This window comes from Pongo pygmaeus, chromosome 2, assembly GCF_028885625.2.
Source record: "Pongo pygmaeus isolate AG05252 chromosome 2, NHGRI_mPonPyg2-v2.0_pri, whole genome shotgun sequence".
Taxonomy (NCBI): Eukaryota; Metazoa; Chordata; class Mammalia; order Primates; family Hominidae; genus Pongo; species Pongo pygmaeus.
This window is the reverse complement of record NC_085930.1, coordinates 107238551-107256901: the sequence shown is the minus strand read 5'-3', so window position 1 is coordinate 107256901 and position 18351 is coordinate 107238551. Positions and strand designations below refer to the sequence as shown.

The window sequence follows — 18351 nt, the reverse complement described above, 5'->3', positions numbered from 1 at the left end:
CTCTCCAGAATATAGCAGAGGCCTCTTCCAAGGTAGGAGAGCCCTGAGTGGAGAGAAGTTAATGGATCTGAGGGCTGCAAGGGAGGACTTCGATCATCGGGACTTTTAGGGAGGCATATGATCAAGGCTTGGGTCTTGGCCCATTGAAATGGGGAGCACTGGTTTTAGGATGTGGGTCAATTAGTTTGGTTTTTAGAACTGGCTGAGTTGGATATCCTGGGGGACCTCCAAGTGGCAGTGTCAGGGGAAGCTGGACGTGCTGACACTGAACTCAGCAGAGTGACTGAGTAGAGATCTACATCTGGGGTCACAGGCAGTGGATGCCGTAGGGGTGGACTCAATAGCTCAAGCAGAACCCGGAGGAATGCAGGCAGCAAGGGGAGCCCTAAAGAACAATGAGGAGATGTGCCAAGAAAGAGCCAAATCCGGGGCTTTGTAGCAGCCCAGGGGAGAGGGCTCGCGGAGTAAGAGGAAGTGTCAGCAATGTCAAATGTTGCGGAGACATAGAGTAAGATAAGAGCGGAAAAAACATCCGCGGAACCCTGTGATGCAATCAGAATGCAGAGACTTTGTAACTCCTGCCTGGTCTCCTCCTCTGCCCACTCATGGCAAAGGAATACAAAGTAATGTTCCCTCCTTCCGCCTAGAAAAGCACAACTTCTGCCCCCAAGCTCTGGGCTCTCCCGAGAGGACAGGACCAGCCTATGAAGTTGAAGGTCCTGGTTTACCAGGTAGGGAAGGGGCCCTTTCCAAGACCTTTTCCACAAGGTGTGGCTGAGATGGGAACTGTGGACTTTGTGCAGATGTAGGAGCTGGCTCCAGTCAAGTGCTAGGAGGTTGTGGGTCCTGGGAAGGAAGAGGCTCTGGAGCCTCTGTGGAGACTCTGGGACTGTCCTTGGGGGAGACATGAGCAGGAAGAAGCAGGGCCTTCACAGTCCCCAGCTTAGGGGCCTCACCACCCAGACTGAAGACCAGGCCCAAACCCTTTCCTTCACAGTTACAATGTGTCATTTAATTTTACTAAAGGAATATTTTTAAAATGAGGATGCTACTTTGTGTATTAATTTTTACCTCTATTCATAAAAGAAACCTTTCTTATCTATTTAAGATGATTCATGTCAGACCAGTGTCTGCCCAACTTGACTGACCCTGTGAAAACTGGGCACTTCACACTCCAATGATGATGGATGAGTCCCTAGCAGCATAGTTTAGGGGAGCGAGTGGGCAGTGTGGCCTCCTGTGCACATGACTTCCTCCTTCGGTGTGCCCACATGTGGGTTCTGTGGTCTTGTGACACTGTGGCTTTAGAAATTTCTGTTTCCATTTTCTATCATTCAGAGTAAATGAAATTTGCAGGAAATTCAGAACCTTCCGCCTGTACAGTGGATGCTGTGGGACTCTGCCCAGATGCCATCTTCAAGCCAATGCATCTCTCCATGCCCCCAACCCCGTAGATGGGAACAGAGGTGCTGGAACTCACAGCTACTCCTCTTCCTGGGAACTGGAGCTGCCTGCCCAGGCAATGCCCCCTTCCCAGGGATGGCTGAGCCAATGACGGGCTAATGTTGGATTGCAGAGGCCTAGCGCCCTCCCCTCAATTCCTAATTCCTTGTAGGAATAACTGAGGCCTCCTCTGTGACCACATGGGCAGCTTCTCCCTCTGCCTGGTCCTGTCTTGTTCTCTCCTTTCCAGTTGTGTCTCCTGGAAGCCCTCCCCACAAGTCTGCTGCATACAACTCTCCTTCTCAGAGAGCCTGAGCCCTGGATTCCCAAGAATCCAACCTAAAACAGTCTGGCACTTGGTTTCAATTTTCTCTTTCACTAAGACTCAGTTACAGGTGCTAATAAATAATAAAATGTCACCATCTTGAATTCTATCACTGTCTCTTTTCTTGCCCCATCTCTGAGAGACAACTCCCTCAAGAACCTGAAAAGCAGACATTAGGAGGAAAGGAGGAGGGGGACAAGAGGCCCACTCCTCACCTGGCCAGCTCCCATCCATGTGGCCTTGACTGAGGTGACACCTACCCTGGGAAACCTTCCCCTGCCCCTCATGAGCCAGGCCGGGTGCACCTGGGACAGCTCCCATTGCTCCTGTGTGCTCCCCCAGCCTGGCACATGACTCCCTGAATTATAGTCAGTTCCATACCTGAATCTCCCTCTAGAATGTCAGTGCCATGAGGACAGAGGATGGTTCCACTTTGTTCACTATTTTCTCCCCAGGGTCTGGCAAAGTTCCTGGGACTTGGGAGAGGTGTCTTTCAGGAGCTTGGCAGAAGCCAAACGGCACACCTAAGTAGGGCAACTGAGGCGAGTTTAATGAAGGATTCCATACAAAGATTTGGACGGGGTATAGGGAGGCCACGATACACAGTGCGGTGCCTGGTGCCAGTGAGAGCAGGTCACCATTCCCACTGCAAGGCCAGACAGGGCAAGGGGAGGGAGCTGTCTGACAAGAGCTGCCCTTACGTCCAGGGACACATCAGCCCACTAGACCCCATCAAGAGGGAGCCAGGGCCTGACTCCCCTGACCTTGCTCTCCAATCTTCTGCCTAAAATTCCCCATCAGCCAAACACAATTGAAAATTGAAAGACAGGGGAGCCTGCTGTTAATAAGGTGAGCTTCCCCCGGAATAAATCTGGGTAGAGAGTGGAGAATGGATATGGAAGGGCAAAAGGAAGATTTATAAGACAGTGGGCACTAAATACCTATGAGATGAATAAAGGAACCACATTTTACAACAAATGTTCATTGAAACGCTACTCAATGGAAAGAGACCATTTTGGTCACTGTCTGATGCAGACAAATCAAAGGCCACATGCATCAAAAAGGCCATGTCAGTGTAACTCCCTCATGGGGCAGACAGCAAGGCTGAAGGCTATGGGATATGTGGAGCCGGAACTGAGAGATCCTGATGTAAATCTAGCACTTGGGAAAAGGGAGACTAGAAGAAATTCACCCACAGGCAGAGGAAAACACAAACACTTATCTATTTTTGCCTAGGCTTTAAGTGGTATGGGAAAAATCTCTGAGAATACAAAACCTGTGCTTCATGCACAGGTTTATAATACCCTCAAAATGGAAGACCCCAAAACCAGGTGGGGAAAATTCATATCAGGCCATTGATGCCCTCAATGTTCCTGGCTGAAACAAACTCAAAACTCCTCTGGAAAGGAGTGCTCCCACTTCAAGCCACGAAAAGCTACTGCAGAGAAAATAATCCCCAGTCAAGACACACTCATGTTGAAACTGCAAGGCACACAAGGAAATGGATCACCCTGAGTGATAGCTGGCAGAGCTAATAAACCTCTGTATACCTCTAACAAAGCTCTACGCACTAGTAGAACCCTTAAAGATTTGATGAAATCATTACTTTATTAAAATTGTTTTTATAAAAAATCAAAATCCAAAAAAAGCAACACATTTTATACCAGAGCCAATTCGGTATATACAAGAGTGTATCTCACTCTTGTGGAATTTGTCTTATTGTCCTAACTCAGCACATTGTCCTGGTCTATGAAAAGTCCTAGAAACCCTTCTACCGTCTGGAATGTAGGAGCTTTAACTCAATAGGGTTTTTTTTAATTCTTTTTTCTTGTCTTTTTTTTTTTAATTTTTTCCATTTTTTCAAGTCAAACTGAAGAAATATTTTCTTTTCTTTCTAGGAATGCATATTCACCCCCCAAGGCCACTTGTCTCGTAATTGGAGAGTATTAGACAATTCTCAGGATTTCTTTATTTTCCTTCTTTATTCCATAGGATTGGGAAACCCAGTAGGATTGGGTTTAGGCATATCTCTAAAGCACCATGTTTCAACGTTTTGATGTAAGATCGTGCCCTATTTCTTGTTCAGTTGCTGCCGGCAGATGTTATAGTTTTAAAACTAGTTTTTGGTCATTGAGATATTAGAGGAGGGAAGAGTCTGCTATCCTGCTTTACTCATCTTCATCTACACTACACTGTCATCTTCACTGCAAAGTCCTGTGTTAATGTTTTTAGATTCTATAGCATTTTAACAGGTGTCAAAAAATCCTAAGCACCACTTCAGCTTGGGAATCTCTAAATATAATGGTGTTTGTGGGCTGGACTGATGTCTGCGTCTTATTGTTGTTGTTATTGTCTGTAGTAATGCAGAGCCGGGAGATCCTGGACACTTCCCGTTCATGGGCACATGATGCATTAGCTGCCCCGGCAGCTGATTACATTTAACCACAGGGATGTGTGGGTGAACCCAGGGAGACCAATCTCAGTGGAATGGTGGGGGCAGAAGCCAGGCTGCAGGGTGTAGAGTGGGGAATGAGCAGTGATGAAGTAGAAACAGAGTTTGGACAACTAATGAAGCTGCCTGGAAGAGGGGGAGAAGAGACAGTAAATGGTCAGACCAATGTTTGAGGTCAAGGTGGGTTTGTAATCTTTATTTAAGGGAGCTATCTGAGCATTTAAAAATTCTGAATAATCTAATAGAGAGGAGAAAGTTGGGACTCAAAGAAAATGTGGGAAAAAATGATGAAGGTTAAACGGAATGAGATCCAGAGTGCAGGGGGAGAGATTAGCCTTTGGTGTAAGAGGAGCAACTCTGTCCATGGAGAGAGGAAAAATGTAGACATACCACAGTTGCATTTGAAGTTGGGGCCTGAGGAGTTGAGGAGTTCTGAGAAAAGCAGAAGATGAGATCATTTCCTGAGAGTAAATGGGAGTCATTAGAATGGGGGTGAAGAGACTGGAAGCTTTAGGTAGCTTGAAATAGTTGATGGAAAAATGGGATAAAGTGACAATTTGTCACACTCAGAAGAGTTATCAGGGAATCTAGAAGAATCTCTGGAAGCTAGTTGAAGATCTTAAATTACCAATGTATCTTGTCCACGTAGCTAAGTGGTTTTACTTATTTTTATTTTTTTGAAACAGGGTCTCACTCTGTCACGCAGGCTGGAGTGTAGTAGCAGTAGCACAATCACAGCTCAGTGCAATCTCTGCCTCCCGGGCTCAAGCAATCCTCCCACCCCAGCCTCCCGGGCCTGGGACTACAGACACACACTACCACTCCCAGCTATGTTTTGTATATTTTGTAGGGACAGTGTCTCGCCATGTTGCCCAAGCTGGTCTTGAACTCCTGGGCTCAAGCAAGCTGCCCACCTCAGCCTCCCAAAGTGCTGGGATTACAAGCTTGAGCCCAGCTGCTAAGTGGTTTTAAACAGCTGTTCTCAGAAACACACACTCAAAGAAAAAATGTAGAGGATAATTTATCTAAGGCTGGGGCTTCAAGAGAGGTCAGGGTGTTGACAAGAGAAAGACTAAGTGACAGACTACTGGATCTCAGCTAGACAAAGAGGGATGTGACCGTGGGAGGGGCTGATAGTCAGAGGCTGGAAGGCTTGATGAACAACACATATTACACAAAGAATAAATGGAGTGAGAGAAACCAAAGGAAGGCTTGATGAACAACACATATTACACAAAGAATAAATGGAGTGAGAGAAACCAAAGGAGTAAAAGTTGTCATCAGAAAAGTGAGAAATTTTATTGTGAGAGTTCAGTGGTAAATCAATGTTAACAAACCTCAGCTGGGCACTAGCGGAGTGAAACCAAAGGCCAGGGAGTTGAGTTAATGAGCTGAGACTTGGGCACCAGATGGGGGTCCACATGGACAACTAAGCCACCAGGATGATGTAGGAAACTGGGGTGAATAGAAGCCCCTTATCCATGTGCACAAGTCTTGAATAAAATAGGGGCAACCAGGCAGTCAGTGGATGATAGCAGTGAGGTGGAGCAGAGAGCAATGTAGTCGGAGAACTGCAGCCCACAGCAGTCTCCTTTATATCTAGAAGGGAATTAATAGCCAAAAAGTGGCACCGAGGCCAAGGATGTCACCTTCTGACTCCCAAATCTGAGACAGATGTGAGAAGGAAGGAGTATCCTCAAGGGACAGGAGATGGTGTGAATGTTTTTGGCATAAATCAAAGATGTCAGGGAAATTGTCAGAATTCAGGTTCCAGAGACACAGAGGAAAAGCATGGGAGAAAGTGAAATATTGGGAGGTGAGGTTAGGGCAGAGGAAGCACAAAGCAAAGAATGAGGAATAGAAAAAGTCATATGAGCTGAGAAGTTGGCCAAACATGACAGAATGGGAATATGATGGAATTAAGTGGCTTTATGTGTTCCAAAAGGACTGGTCCATGCAGGCCACAGGTAAATGGGAGGTAAGAAGAAAGGGATCTAAATGCTGCAAACTGTATTACTTCATGGTAAGCGAAGGACCCAAGACTCTAGAAAATGATGCCCTTCCTTCCAAGACTATGTTAGTCCAAATCTTTCCAGATACAGAACCCAAAGTGGGGTCTGGCATATAAGAAGTGTAATAGAGGAAATGTCTGTGACATTTGCAGGACTGCAAAGGGAGCCAGGAGAAGCTGGGAAAGCCATCAGATCACAAGAAGGTCTGACTCCAAGTGAAGGAGATGGGGAAGGAAGCAAGGTTTGGCTGAAGCATGTGCCAAAGGCACCCATCAGAGGAGTCCCTCTCCAAGGGATGGGCCTGTCATAGTGTCCTTAATAGGGTCATGGAGTGGGAGCAGCTCATGGAGGACAGAGCCTTGGCATGAATGCAGACATGGGTCTCAGAGTGCAACAGCTGGGCCCCTCAGTCAATTACACTCCCTCAGAGCTGGGGCAGGAGGTGCACTAGACCACACAGTAATATTTATTTATTATTTATTAAATTAATAATATTAATTAATTCAAATTAATAAATAATATATTTATTTATTATTACTAGACAACACAGTAATATTTGTGTGTCTAAGGAAGCATTTCTCAGAATATACTCACTGAACTTTTAGCTTATAAGTACCTGTATGAAAATTTTAAAAGGGGCTTCATGATCAAAACATTTTGGGAAACACTCCATACCCTTTCTTCCTCATGAAGGATTATCATGCCTGTTAGTATATGAAGGGCTCTGAGAAGTCCTGTAGTAAAGAAACTTGCTTTAGTTTTTTAGTCCAGCTATTTTTCAAACTTAAATGAGCAATAGCCTCCCGTCCTTTTTTTTACACTTTTTAGCATACTGCGGAATAAACTGAACATGCATTGAGAAAGACTGCTTTAGGGAATAGTTAACACTATTTCACTTCTAGTAAGTACATATAAAATCTGTATTTCCAGGGTGGATTATCAACACAGTTGTATTTTAGAAATATTATCTGCTTTCCCAGGTATCACAGCTACTAAATGTTGGGTACTGAGGTGGAATTTTAGGGATCAGCCAACTATGGGAAAGAAAATCTGGGGGCAGGATAAGGTGGTCTCAGAAGCTTTAAAATTATGTGCCGTTATTTGCCTCTTCGATCTACTACTCAATATCAAACAACTAATTCAGAAGAAAATTGATTGTTTTCTAAAAGTAGTTTTTCTACATTTCCCATTAAGAAGCAGTGGTATTTAAAACTTATAATGGCTATTATGTGAGATTATCACTATCATAGTTTTTCTCCATACAAATTTTCTGTAACGTTTTATTTGCTAATAAAAATTAGATAGATGGATTGATTAATTGATAATCTAAGAAAGATTATATTTGAAGAAGCCATAGTAAGGGACAGATTAAATTATCATCAGTCTAAACGTTCTAATACCTATTTCTCTTTTTTTGAAACTTTCCAAATTTGTTATTATGCATTTAAACAATAATTTTTTAAACTTTTATTTTAGGTTCTGGGGTACATGTGAAAGTTTGTTACATAGGTAAACTTTTGTCATGAGGGTTTGTTGTACAAATTATTTCATCACTCAGGTATTAAGCCCAGTACTCAATAGGTATTTTTTCTGCTCCTCTCCCTCCTCCCACCCTCCAATCTCAAGTAGACCCCAGTGTCTGTTGTTCCCTTCTTTGAGTTCATGTGTTCTCATCATTTAGCTCCCACTTATAAGTGAGAATATGAGGTATTTGGTTTTCTGTTCCTGTGTTAGTTTGCTAAGAGTAATAGCCTCCAGCTCCATTCATGTTTCCACAAAAAAACATGATCTTGTTGTTTTCACGGCTGCACAGTATTCCATGGTGTATATGTACCACATTCTCTTTATCTAATCTGTCATTGATGGGCATTTAGGTTTATTCCATGTCTTTGCTACTGAGAATAGTGCTGCAATGAACATTCACATGCATGTGTCTTTATGGTAGAATGATTTATATTCCTCTGGGTATATACCCAGTAATGGGATTGCTGGGTCAAATGGTAATTCTGTTTTTAGCTCTTTGATCTAATACCTATTTCTCAAGATCAAGTTAGATCTCTAAAAAAGGCATCATCCTAGCATTCCCCCATCCCTTCCCTGAACTAAATTTAATGTTGTGTGTATCAATCAGCATACAGTCAAGACAGAAACCACACCAGTAGTGTGAACAATGAACATTAAATATAATGAGTTATTAACTTATAAAAGGATATGAACTACTAAAGGGGGTAAGGAGAACGCTAAAGAATGCAGGAATGGCAGATGTAGAGAGCAGCCATAACCTCTAAGCTAAGGCACAGCAGCCAAGGAAGGGGCGAACTCAAAAAACACCCTCCCTCCCCAGCTGATCCATCTTGTTGGAGGGGGTGTGGCTGCAACCCAATGGATGCCCAAGAAGTTTGCTGAGTTGTGGCAGGTTGGGGCTGCTGAGCAAGAAACTGCCCGAAGGGGTACCAGTGAGATTCCCAAGAGTGTGGGCATGCCTCTGGCGAGGAAGACGCTCTTGGGGGTGCCAGCAAAATTTAAGAAGAAGCTACCCAGTAGAGTGCCAGCAAAAGTCAGCAGGAAGCCACCGTAGTGGTGTCGGCAAAATTCACTGGGGAGTGGGCACTGCAGGGTCTCCACCCAGCACTGGTAAATCAGCCAAAAGAACAAAAACAAAATAAAAACAAATCCCAGAACCAGAAAGAAAAAACTCTGCCTCTTACTGTGACCCTCTTATGAGAAATATTTATGGGGTCCAGCTCTAGACTCACAAGGCAGAACACAGAAGAGTGGATGAAGAGCTGAAAGGCGATAAATCAGTAACTGGAGCCTCACATCCTTTGCCTTTTTTATTGAGGGTCAATATATTAAGAAGAATATGTCTGCGTCTTCGGTAAAATTATTGCTAAGGTTACCACCCAGTGTGTGTTTTCAACCTCCCTGATATAAGAACTTAGTGACAAGAAAGAATGAGACAATGATCATGAACTATTGGACCTAACCATTTGTGGCTTTAGTGCCCATCTTCTCAGCAAGGCTTTCTCTCTCTCTCTCTTTTTTTTTTAAAGATGGAGTCTCACTCTGTCACCCAGGCTGGAGTGCAGTGGCACAATCTTGGCTCACTGCAACCTCCGCCTCCTGGGTTCGAGTGATTCTCCTGCCTCAGCCTCCCAAGTAGCTGGGATTACAGGCACCCACCGCCACCCCTCCTGGCTAATTTTTGTATTTTAGTAGAGATGAAGTTTTGCCATGTCGGCCAGGCTGGTCTTAAACTCCTGACCTCAAGTGATCCACCCACCTCAGCCTCCCAAAGTGCTGGGATTACAGGCATGAGCCACCACAGCCAGCTCTCAGCAAGGCTTTCTCTGACTACACTATTTAAAATGTGATCCCTGAGCCACCTTGGCCTCTCTTGCTGTCCTTCCCTGCTTCGCCTTCTCCATAGCACTTCTCTCCTACTAATTTACAATTTACTTGAGCTCTGTGAAGGTCAGGATTTTTGCCTATTTTGTCCGTTGGTGCATCCCCAGCACCTGGAACAGAGCTGGGCACAGGCTAGGCACTCTAGAAATACTTGCTGAATAATTGAATTAAGTAAATGAGTGATCTACACGTAGTGGGGAATGAGAGTATACAGTGATAGTTCCTTCGACTAAAACTGGGGTCAAATTATAGTGATAAAGAGGAACTCAGACCTTCAAAGGTAAGGTTTGTGGGCCACTTGCCAAGGCTGCAGAATGTGGTGTCGTTTCACAAACAAGGAGGCCCTATTATGGCTTCAGATATGAGAATGATAAAGAGAACTTTCCTTTCGCCTCAACTGCAGCCTTCTAAACTCTTCCTTCCTTCCTATATAGAAGTTTCAAGGACCTCACAGCCTGAGTGTGGATAGGCAGAATGCTGGGAATCAGGCAAAAATAAAATAATACTGAAAGTGAAGGCCATGCTAATATTAGGAAGTCAGGGTGATCCTGAATTTACAAAACATTTTTCTTTGGGAAATTTCACACCTCACATGATTCTGTGTTTTTCCTTGGGAAATTTCACATCTCACATGGCTCTGTGACATGTGGTACGTGAGGTCCCTGACTGCTGTTTTTGTCCTCCACTAATGAGGAAGAGTGTGTGTACTCCCAGGGTTTTGCAAGTTTCAAAGTCTGACTTGACTTTCCTTCCTTTTCCTGGAACTGATCCATGAGTATCAAGAGTAAAGCTGCCCGCACCTACTCATTCAAGATCCTGAGTGTCCTGCCCAGCTGCAGGAGGTGGAGAGAACCAGGAGGAGGGGCCACTGCTGATCCCAGGCTGTAGGGGGTGGGAAGAGTATCCCAGGGCATGATGACCCCCACTCACTCACTCATGGGAGACCCACATGAGAGAGGAGAGGGCACTTACAGCTTAGGTTCCCACCAGCACCAACCCCTCTGCCATCAAACATCACTGTGTTTCTCTTTCTGCCTTGGCTGTCGGCACACGTGGAGTTAAATTTAATGCTCAATCACATATTTGTCTGGGCTCTTTCTGTGTTTATTTTTCTCTTAATAGTTCTCTCTCCGCCCCTTCCTCTCCCCATCCCCTCCTCCTCCTCCTCTTTCTTCTTTTTTTTTTCCAGAGACAGTGTCTCGCTCTGCCACCCGGGCCAGAGCGCAGAGTGGCATGATCATGGCTCACTGTGGCCTCGAACTTCTGGGCTCAAGTGAATATCCCACCTCAGCCTCTCAAATGTCTGGGATTACAGGCACTTGCCACTGCATCTGGCTAATTTTTATATTGTTTATAGATACGAGTTCTTGCTACGTTGCCCAGGCTGGCCTCAAACTCCCAGGCTCAAGCGACCCTCCCACCTCATACTTCTGAGTAGCTGGGACTATAGGAACGTGCCACAGTGCCAGGCTAGTTTCTTAATTTTCTATTTCTATTTTGACAGGTACACATTTTGTATTCAATCCTACCTCAGACACATCTTTGGTGTGAAAAGGATATCTTTTAATCAATATATAAATTCTAAGCAAATAGGTCTGATCCCCAAATTAGGTTAGTCACAGCTGCTGAGTCGTTGACCCAAGAGAAGTTCATCCAGATTTTTTCAGTATTTTCAAGTTCCTCTTCTTGGTTCATCCTTCTTCCAGACCGTGCCCTCCCCCTTCCACCCTCTTCCCACAGCCTCCCCTCCCCACAGCCTCCTCCCACCATTCCAAATCTGGGCTCTTCTCTCAATTTCCTTCTCTCTGGCCTCAAACCTACCCTAGCCCCCAGCCTCAGTTTGGGGTTAAACTTTTCCCCCTCACGTTCTCTCCCACCCGACTTGATGTCACCTCTGTGTCATCACCACGGGATTTTCCTCCTCTGGGTTCTCCTTTTCCGAGCGGGGCCAGCTCCCCCATGAGTTGCAGCACCAATCACTTCTGGCTGCTTGCAAACCCCTTTGCTTTCCTCAGTGTTGACACCCAGGGCAGCCCTATGCTCACTGCTGCTGAGGCCCCACCTCTGCCCCTGGCCTTTTCCCAACTGACATCACCCTGTGGTTTCCATTTTCCTGAAATTCTGTTGAGGCCTCAGTCTTAACCAAAGCACACAGTGCCCCTCAAAAATGACAATAAAAACCCAAACACACCGTGACTCTTACGGCAGGTTCCTGGTCCCCGTATCGAATCAGCAGGTGGGTTTCTGTGAACACTGGTGAAAGGCCGCATTAGAGGATCAGGACCCTCAGGTCTGGACTCGTGGTCACCACATACATTCCTCTCTGCTGACGGTAGCTGGTACCTGTTACCTACTCAGAGTGTCACATGCCACAAGCCAGAGGGTCTTGGCAGTTCTCAGCACCTTGACATCACTTCCTTGCTATCACTCAGAGCAGCAGTGACACAGTTCCCTTATCTCAGGAGGCCAGAAGACGGCTGTCAAAGGTCACAGGGAAATCAAAGGCGGGGTACAGGGCCAGAGGGAGGAGGAAACAACTTCCCGGTTGCTTTCAGACACTTCAGAGATCCTCTGGAGGCCTGGGGGAGCTTTTGAGTCCTTTATTTCAGTTGGTCCCTGAGCTCGCTGAGCGGGGCGGGTAGAGCCACCAGGGGAATCAACGGTGGTTTCTCGTGCCCCTCAGGGTCAGGAGCAGTCTGATCAAAAGGAGGCCATCCACTGTCCGGGGCCATTCCCACAGCTCCCGGATGCTGGGTCTGGAGGCTGCGCCCTTCCCCCACAGGAGCTCGGCCAGTGGTAAGTCATCTGTGTGTCATCTATGTATTTAACCCCTTATGGCCATGTTGATGCTGAGCATGGTTTCACTTTTGCAAACATTTGTTTATACCCTTCGAGAGAAAAACATCTCAGCTGTCACAGGAAGCTGCTTCGGGGGGTGAGCAGACTTCTTAAACATGCAGAAATTATGATCTACACCCGTTTCTTAAAAGTAAGCCATGGTACTTGGTTCTCTTTAATTGTATATTTTCTTACGTATTGTGTTCATGTAGGCAAGTCCTGTTTCTGCTAAAAGAAGGTAAGTTCTACCAAGATGGTGTCATGCCAGCTTTATTTCCCGTGGCACCTGGCACACTGCTAAGCACTTACATGCTTAACAACTAGATTGGGAATGGTGCTGCTCTGGGGAAGTGGGCAAACATTAAAGAAATGTTTATTTCAGTCTTCTGAAATAGGGAATTACTCTGGCTAAAATGTAGATCCAGAAAGGGAAAGTAGGGCTGTATGAATCCAGGTCCAGTTTGTTGTTTCCTCCAGGATAAGACAGCTGTCGAAGGGGAAAATCATCTCCCATTTCTCCGCAGGGCAGTCTGAAGATGGCCAATTACACTCTGGCACCAGAGGATGAATATGATGTCCTCATACAAGGTGAACTGGAGAGCAATGAGGCAGAGCAATGTGACAAGTATGACGCCCAGGCACTCTCAGCCCAGCTGGTGCCGTCACTCTGCTCTGCTGTGTTCGTGATCGGTCTCCTGGACAATCTCCTGGTTGTGCTTATCCTGGTAAAATATAAAGGACTCAAACGCGTGGAAAATATCTATCTTCTAAACTTGGCAGTTTCTAACTTGTGTTTCTTGCTTACCCTGCCCTTCTGGGCTCAAGCTGGTGGCGATCCCATGTGTAAAATTCTCATTGGACTGTACTTCGCGGGCCTGTACAGTGAGACATTTTTCAATTGCCTTCTGACTGTGCAAAGGTACCTAGTGTTTTTGCACAAGGGAAACTTTTTCTCAGCCAGGAGGAGGGTGCCCTGTGGCATCATTACAAGTGTCCTGGCGTGGGTAACAGCCATTCTGGCCACTTTGCCTGAATTCGTGGTTTATAAACCTCAGATGGAAGACCAGAAATACAAGTGTGCATTTAGCAGAACTCCCTTCCTGCCAGCTGATGAGACATTCTGGAAGCATTTTCTGACTTTAAAAATGAACATTTCGGTTCTTGTCCTCCCCCTATTTATTTTTACATTTCTCTATGTGCAAATGAGAAAAACACTAAGGTTCAGGGAGCAGAGGTATAGCCTTTTCAAGCTTGTTTTTGCCATAATGGTAGTCTTCCTTCTGATGTGGGCGCCTTACAATATTGCATTTTTCCTGTCCACTTTCAAAGAACACTTCTCCCTGAGTGACTGCAAGAGCAGCTACAACCTGGACAAAAGTGTTCACATCACTAAACTCATCGCCACCACCCACTGCTGCGTCAACCCTCTCCTGTATGTGTTTCTTGATGGGACATTTAGGAAATACCTCTGCCGCTTTTTCCATCTGCATAGTAACAACACCCAACTTCAACCCAGGGGGCAGTCTGCACAAGGGACATCGAGGGAAGAACCTGACCATTCCACTGAAGTGTAAACTAGCATCCACCAAAGGCAAGATGAATAAACATGGATTTTCATCTTTTTGCATTATTTCATGTAAATTTTTTACACATTTGTATACAAAATCAGATACAGGAAGAAAAGGGAGCAGTGAGCTAACATTTGCTAAGCATTGAATTTGTCTCAGGCACTGTGCAAGGCTCTTTGCAAACGTGAGCTCCTTCGCCTCCTACCATTTGTCCATAGTGTGGATAGGACTAGTCTCATTTCTCTGAGAAGAAAACTATGGCGTGGAAATTTGTCTAAGATCACACAATTAGGAAGTGGCAGAACTGATTCTCCAACCCTGATAGCATTTGCTCAGAGCCTACGCTTGGTCCAGAACGTCAAACTCCAAACCCTGGGGACAAACGACATGAAATAAATGTATTTTAAAACATCTATTTAATGTATTTTAAAATAATTTGTAAGTTGCTTTTAAAACCAATTTAACTACATTCCAAATTATAAGCAGCCCATTTATATGGGAGTAATTTTTCAGGCGCATTGTCTCGCAGGTGATGAGAACTAGCTAGCTGGAAGCTGTGGGAAAAAGAGGTAAGGTAACTTGTTCTGTGGAAGTTCTCTAAATTCTCTTGGTTACTTGCCACACCCCTAGGCACCTAGCTTCCCCTAACCCAAGGTTTCTGGTATTTTCTCGTACTTTATCAAGACTATGGAATCTTAGGAGATTTAACAAAAGCAAATGAGAAATTATGTTTAGAAATGTCTAATAAAATGAATGCTTTGTCCTTTTAAGTATAACACATACCTCAGGCCTCACCAGCACATAACTACAAAAGGTTGTCCCACTTCCTTTCTATGGCTGAGTCAGTAGAACACAGGCTCCCACCTGCCACATCAGCAGGAGGTTATCTCAACATGTGAGCTACCTCTCCGGTGACCCCCCAGATCTGTAAGGATGACGCATCCTTGATCCTAAAAACATTTTCCTGTTCCTGGTGTTCAGAATTGGACTCCACACTCACTGGTCTCTTTATAATCTTGCTTCTGGCCCCTTTGAGGCCTCAAAGCTACCAGTGCCTTGCTGCCAGGGGACAATCACTGCTCCCAGCTGAGTCCTGCAGACACAGGGCCTGGGCTGGCTGCCTCCTCCTGCTGGCCCAGCATCTTGCTTGCACTAAAGAGAACTGGAGGCTTGGCACTGATAATTGCTAAAAACCTACCCAGGCCACCCACTGCTGCTGCACTGCAGGGCACCAGCCCACACTCCTCCCCTCCTGGTATCGGACACATGTTCACAGCACTAAACCTTACAGGAAAGCAGTGGAACCCTGTCTCTCCTTCACAGGAGGCACTTTCCTTCCTAGGCAAAAATGATGATACCTATGGGGACAGCATCTCACATAGCGACACACAGAGACGTCTGACTCATTAAAACCCAAGTCTCTGGCCAATTAAAAGGGGTCCTTAATGTCCTACTCAACAGTGGTGGAAGGAAATTTGCTCTATATTGATGAAATGAGGTGGAGAAAATCTGATTTTCCAAACATGAGAATTCTCCATGTGCCACCCCATAACTAAAGACCCCCTATTTGTGTTAGATGAAACATTCAAAAAGCCTATTAGGATAGGGGATGAGACCCACAAGAGACATGCTTATACAACAATAACTGGCTCCAAATCACACTCCATGGCAGTGGCTCTCAAACGCCAGCACACATCACAAGCCCCATGCTGAAACACAAAGTTCTGGGCCCCATCTCTGAGTTTGTGGTTAAGGAGGTCTGGAGTGTGACCTCAGAATACGCATTTCTAACAAATTCCCAGGGGATGCAGATACTGCTGACCCAAGGCCCTCCTTCTGAGAACCACCGTTCCAGGGAGAAGGAACTCAGCTAAGTAAGGGTTTGGTTTTGTGCTGAAGACAATGTGGAATTTAGAGTTGGGGTGAATTCTTCAGGAAAGTAGAGAGGTTTGGGGATGTGTTGGTGGGAAGCGAAGTGGAGGGAGGCAGAGAGGAAATATGAAGCAGCCATCAGTTGGAGAGAAATTAGGAAGAGGAATAAAATATATATGCCAGGGATTTCAGTTTTGCTGAGCCCATGATGACAACCTCTTCTCTGGCACCTTGTGTCACTCATTGAGACCTTGTAGTTGGGTCTGCTCTTTCAGAGTCATAATAGGGCTATGGGTCTGACCTCAAGGTGAGCTGGAGTGGGCACAGGTAATAGATAAAACTGCAAGAAGTAACTCAAGGGTCCTTCCTAGAACAAAGGATCCCTACATTCCAAAGGCGAATGCCGGTCACTATCATAAAAGAAAAGAAAGAAAGAAACTGATGGTGACATTTTAAATGGCAATTTTTCTAGCTTCTAAAAGGTTACGGAGCAACTGGAACTTTCATACCCTGCTGGTGGGAATGTAAAATGGTATAATCACTTTGGAAAAATTGGCAGTGTCACCAAAAGCAAAGCCTATACCTACTATCCATTTCACTCCTCAGTATTTACCCAAGAGAAATGAGCATGTATGTCCATACAAAGATTTGGACCCAAATGTTCATGACAGCCTTATTTATATAGCCTCAAACTAGAAAAAGTCTGTCTATCAACAGGTGAATGGATAAACAAATACTGGCCTGTGTATCTAATGGAATACTGCTCATCCACAAGAAGAAACAAGCTGTTGATACACACAGGAGCATGCACGAAATCTCAAAATGCTGAATGAAGGAGGCCAGATTTTAATTTTAATTTTTATTTTTTATTTATTTATTTAGTTTTGAGACAGAGTGTTGCTCTGTCACCCACCTGGAATGCAATGGAGGCTGACTGCAGCCTCTGCCTCCTGAGTTCAAGCAATTCTCATGCCTCAGCCTCCCAAGTAGCTGTGACTACAGTCATGCACAAGAGCAACTGGCTAATTTTTGTAATTTTAGTAGAGACGGGGTTTTGCCATGTTGGCCAGCTGCTCTCAAACTCCTGACCTCAGGTGATCCACCTGCCTCGGCCTCCTAAAGTGCTGGGATTACAGGCATGAGTCACCGTGCCCAGCCGGAAGCCAGATATTTTTTAAAAGTACTTATTTTATGATTCTATTTATATAAAATTCTAGAAAATGCAAACAAATCCATAGTGACAGCAAATCAGTGGTTGCTGGAGATGTTGGAGGGGAGAGGAGAGGAATAGATTGCAAAGGGGAACAAGGAAATTGGGGGGGGACAGTGGATATGTCTGCTATTTTGACTGCGGTGATGGTTTCATTGGTATATACATATGTCAAAAACGTAACAAGTTGTATATGTAATTTATTATGTGTTGACTATACCTCAAAAAGGCTATTTTTAAAAATCCCTCTCAGCCTCCAGGCACTCCGTTATGTTGGTGTGACTTGTCTTGGAAATACACTCTGAGCATTTGCCAGAGGAGATCCAGTGCCTGGGCCTCTGTTGCTTCTCCCAAGTAGAATTGGCAGCTAAAATACGGGATGCCCATGGGCACAACCTCTCACCCCCATCACCGACCAGGGAGCAGAAGGAGGCTGCTGGGGATGCCCCCACAGGGAGCACAGTCTCATCGGGAATGACCTTCCATGGCAAACAAAATCACCAGGGCAAGTCAAGGGAGAGACCAGGGAAGAGAGTGCTCCAGCCTATATTAAAAAAGGATGAGAAAGGTTGAAGAAAAAGAGAAAAAGGGACAGAAATTCTCTTCACACATTTGCAGAAGTAGGTCTGGACTCTTCATCCACTTCTCCTCCGATACGTAGGACAGGAATCTCAGAGGAAATGGCGTCACTTCCCATGTTTACAGACACAGCAGTGAACTCAAAGAACAATCTTATCAGGATTTTCCAAATGAAAACATGGAGCATATAGAGAATAAAGATCTGCAAACTCTTATGGTGGCTGAGACTGAAATGGTTAATGAAAAGCAAAAGTGTGTGCTGAATGACACCAGCCACAATGGCCTGAACACTTAAGTAGTGTAATATATTTGGAACATTGACAGCTAACAAGGCCCTCCTCCCATGTCAGACGAAGAACACAGTTTCCTAAAGATAAAAATAGCACATGCTTTTCCACTTTTCCATAAACGACTGCATTAGAAAACTAACAAACCATGAAAAGCAAAATATGGCTAGTCTATTCAAGAAAAACTGGTGTTTCTATTTTGCCTGTAAATTACTTTCTAATACAAAAAACAATTCCTGTTACATTGAGGTAATTCTAACTAGGGACATATGAGAGAGAGATTGAAATCTCATGAGCTGTCTCCTTTTCGTCTCAATTCTGTGTACTCGTGGGTACAAACGGAACTAGTTTTTGTTT

The 18351-nt window shown here is 44.9% G+C and overlaps 1 protein-coding gene and 1 long non-coding RNA gene across 3 annotated transcripts in view; one reads left to right on the top strand and one right to left on the bottom strand.

Moving 5' to 3' along the window:
* LOC134739177 (uncharacterized) overlaps nt 1-12001 on the bottom strand; it is a 37202-nt gene extending 25201 nt beyond the window's left edge. Inside the window, exon 1 of the long non-coding RNA XR_010125729.1 lies at nt 11832-12001. This is a non-coding gene — a long non-coding RNA (uncharacterized LOC134739177). The remainder of the gene's footprint in view (nt 1-11831) is intronic.
* Nucleotides 12002-12358: 357 nt separating this feature from the next.
* CCRL2 (C-C motif chemokine receptor like 2) lies at nt 12359-14461 on the top strand. Of its 2 annotated transcripts, none has more exons than XM_054481578.1 (2): nt 12359-12436; nt 13003-14451. In XM_054481578.1, exon 2 carries the CDS (start codon nt 13015-13017, stop codon nt 14050-14052), a length of 1038 nt encoding a protein of 345 aa, XP_054337553.1. In that variant the 5' UTR covers nt 12359-12436; nt 13003-13014; the 3' UTR covers nt 14053-14451. The 2 variants fall into 2 exon arrangements, with proteins under 2 accessions (XP_054337553.1, XP_054337552.1); XM_054481577.1 differs by lacking the exon at nt 12359-12436 and adding an exon at nt 12503-12629 and having other exon boundaries at nt 13003-14461.
* Nucleotides 14462-18351: the final 3890 nt, after the last annotated feature.

What these genes read in the sequence shown, in the direction of transcription:
- CCRL2 (XM_054481577.1), top strand. Translation starts at nt 12,606, where the DNA reads ATGATCTACACCCGTTTCTTAAAA. An exon ending in TCTACACCCGTTTCTTAAAA is followed by an intron (nt 12,630 to 13,002) that starts GTAAGCCATGGT and finishes ATTTCTCCGCAG; the next exon opens with GGCAGTCTGAAGATGGCCAA.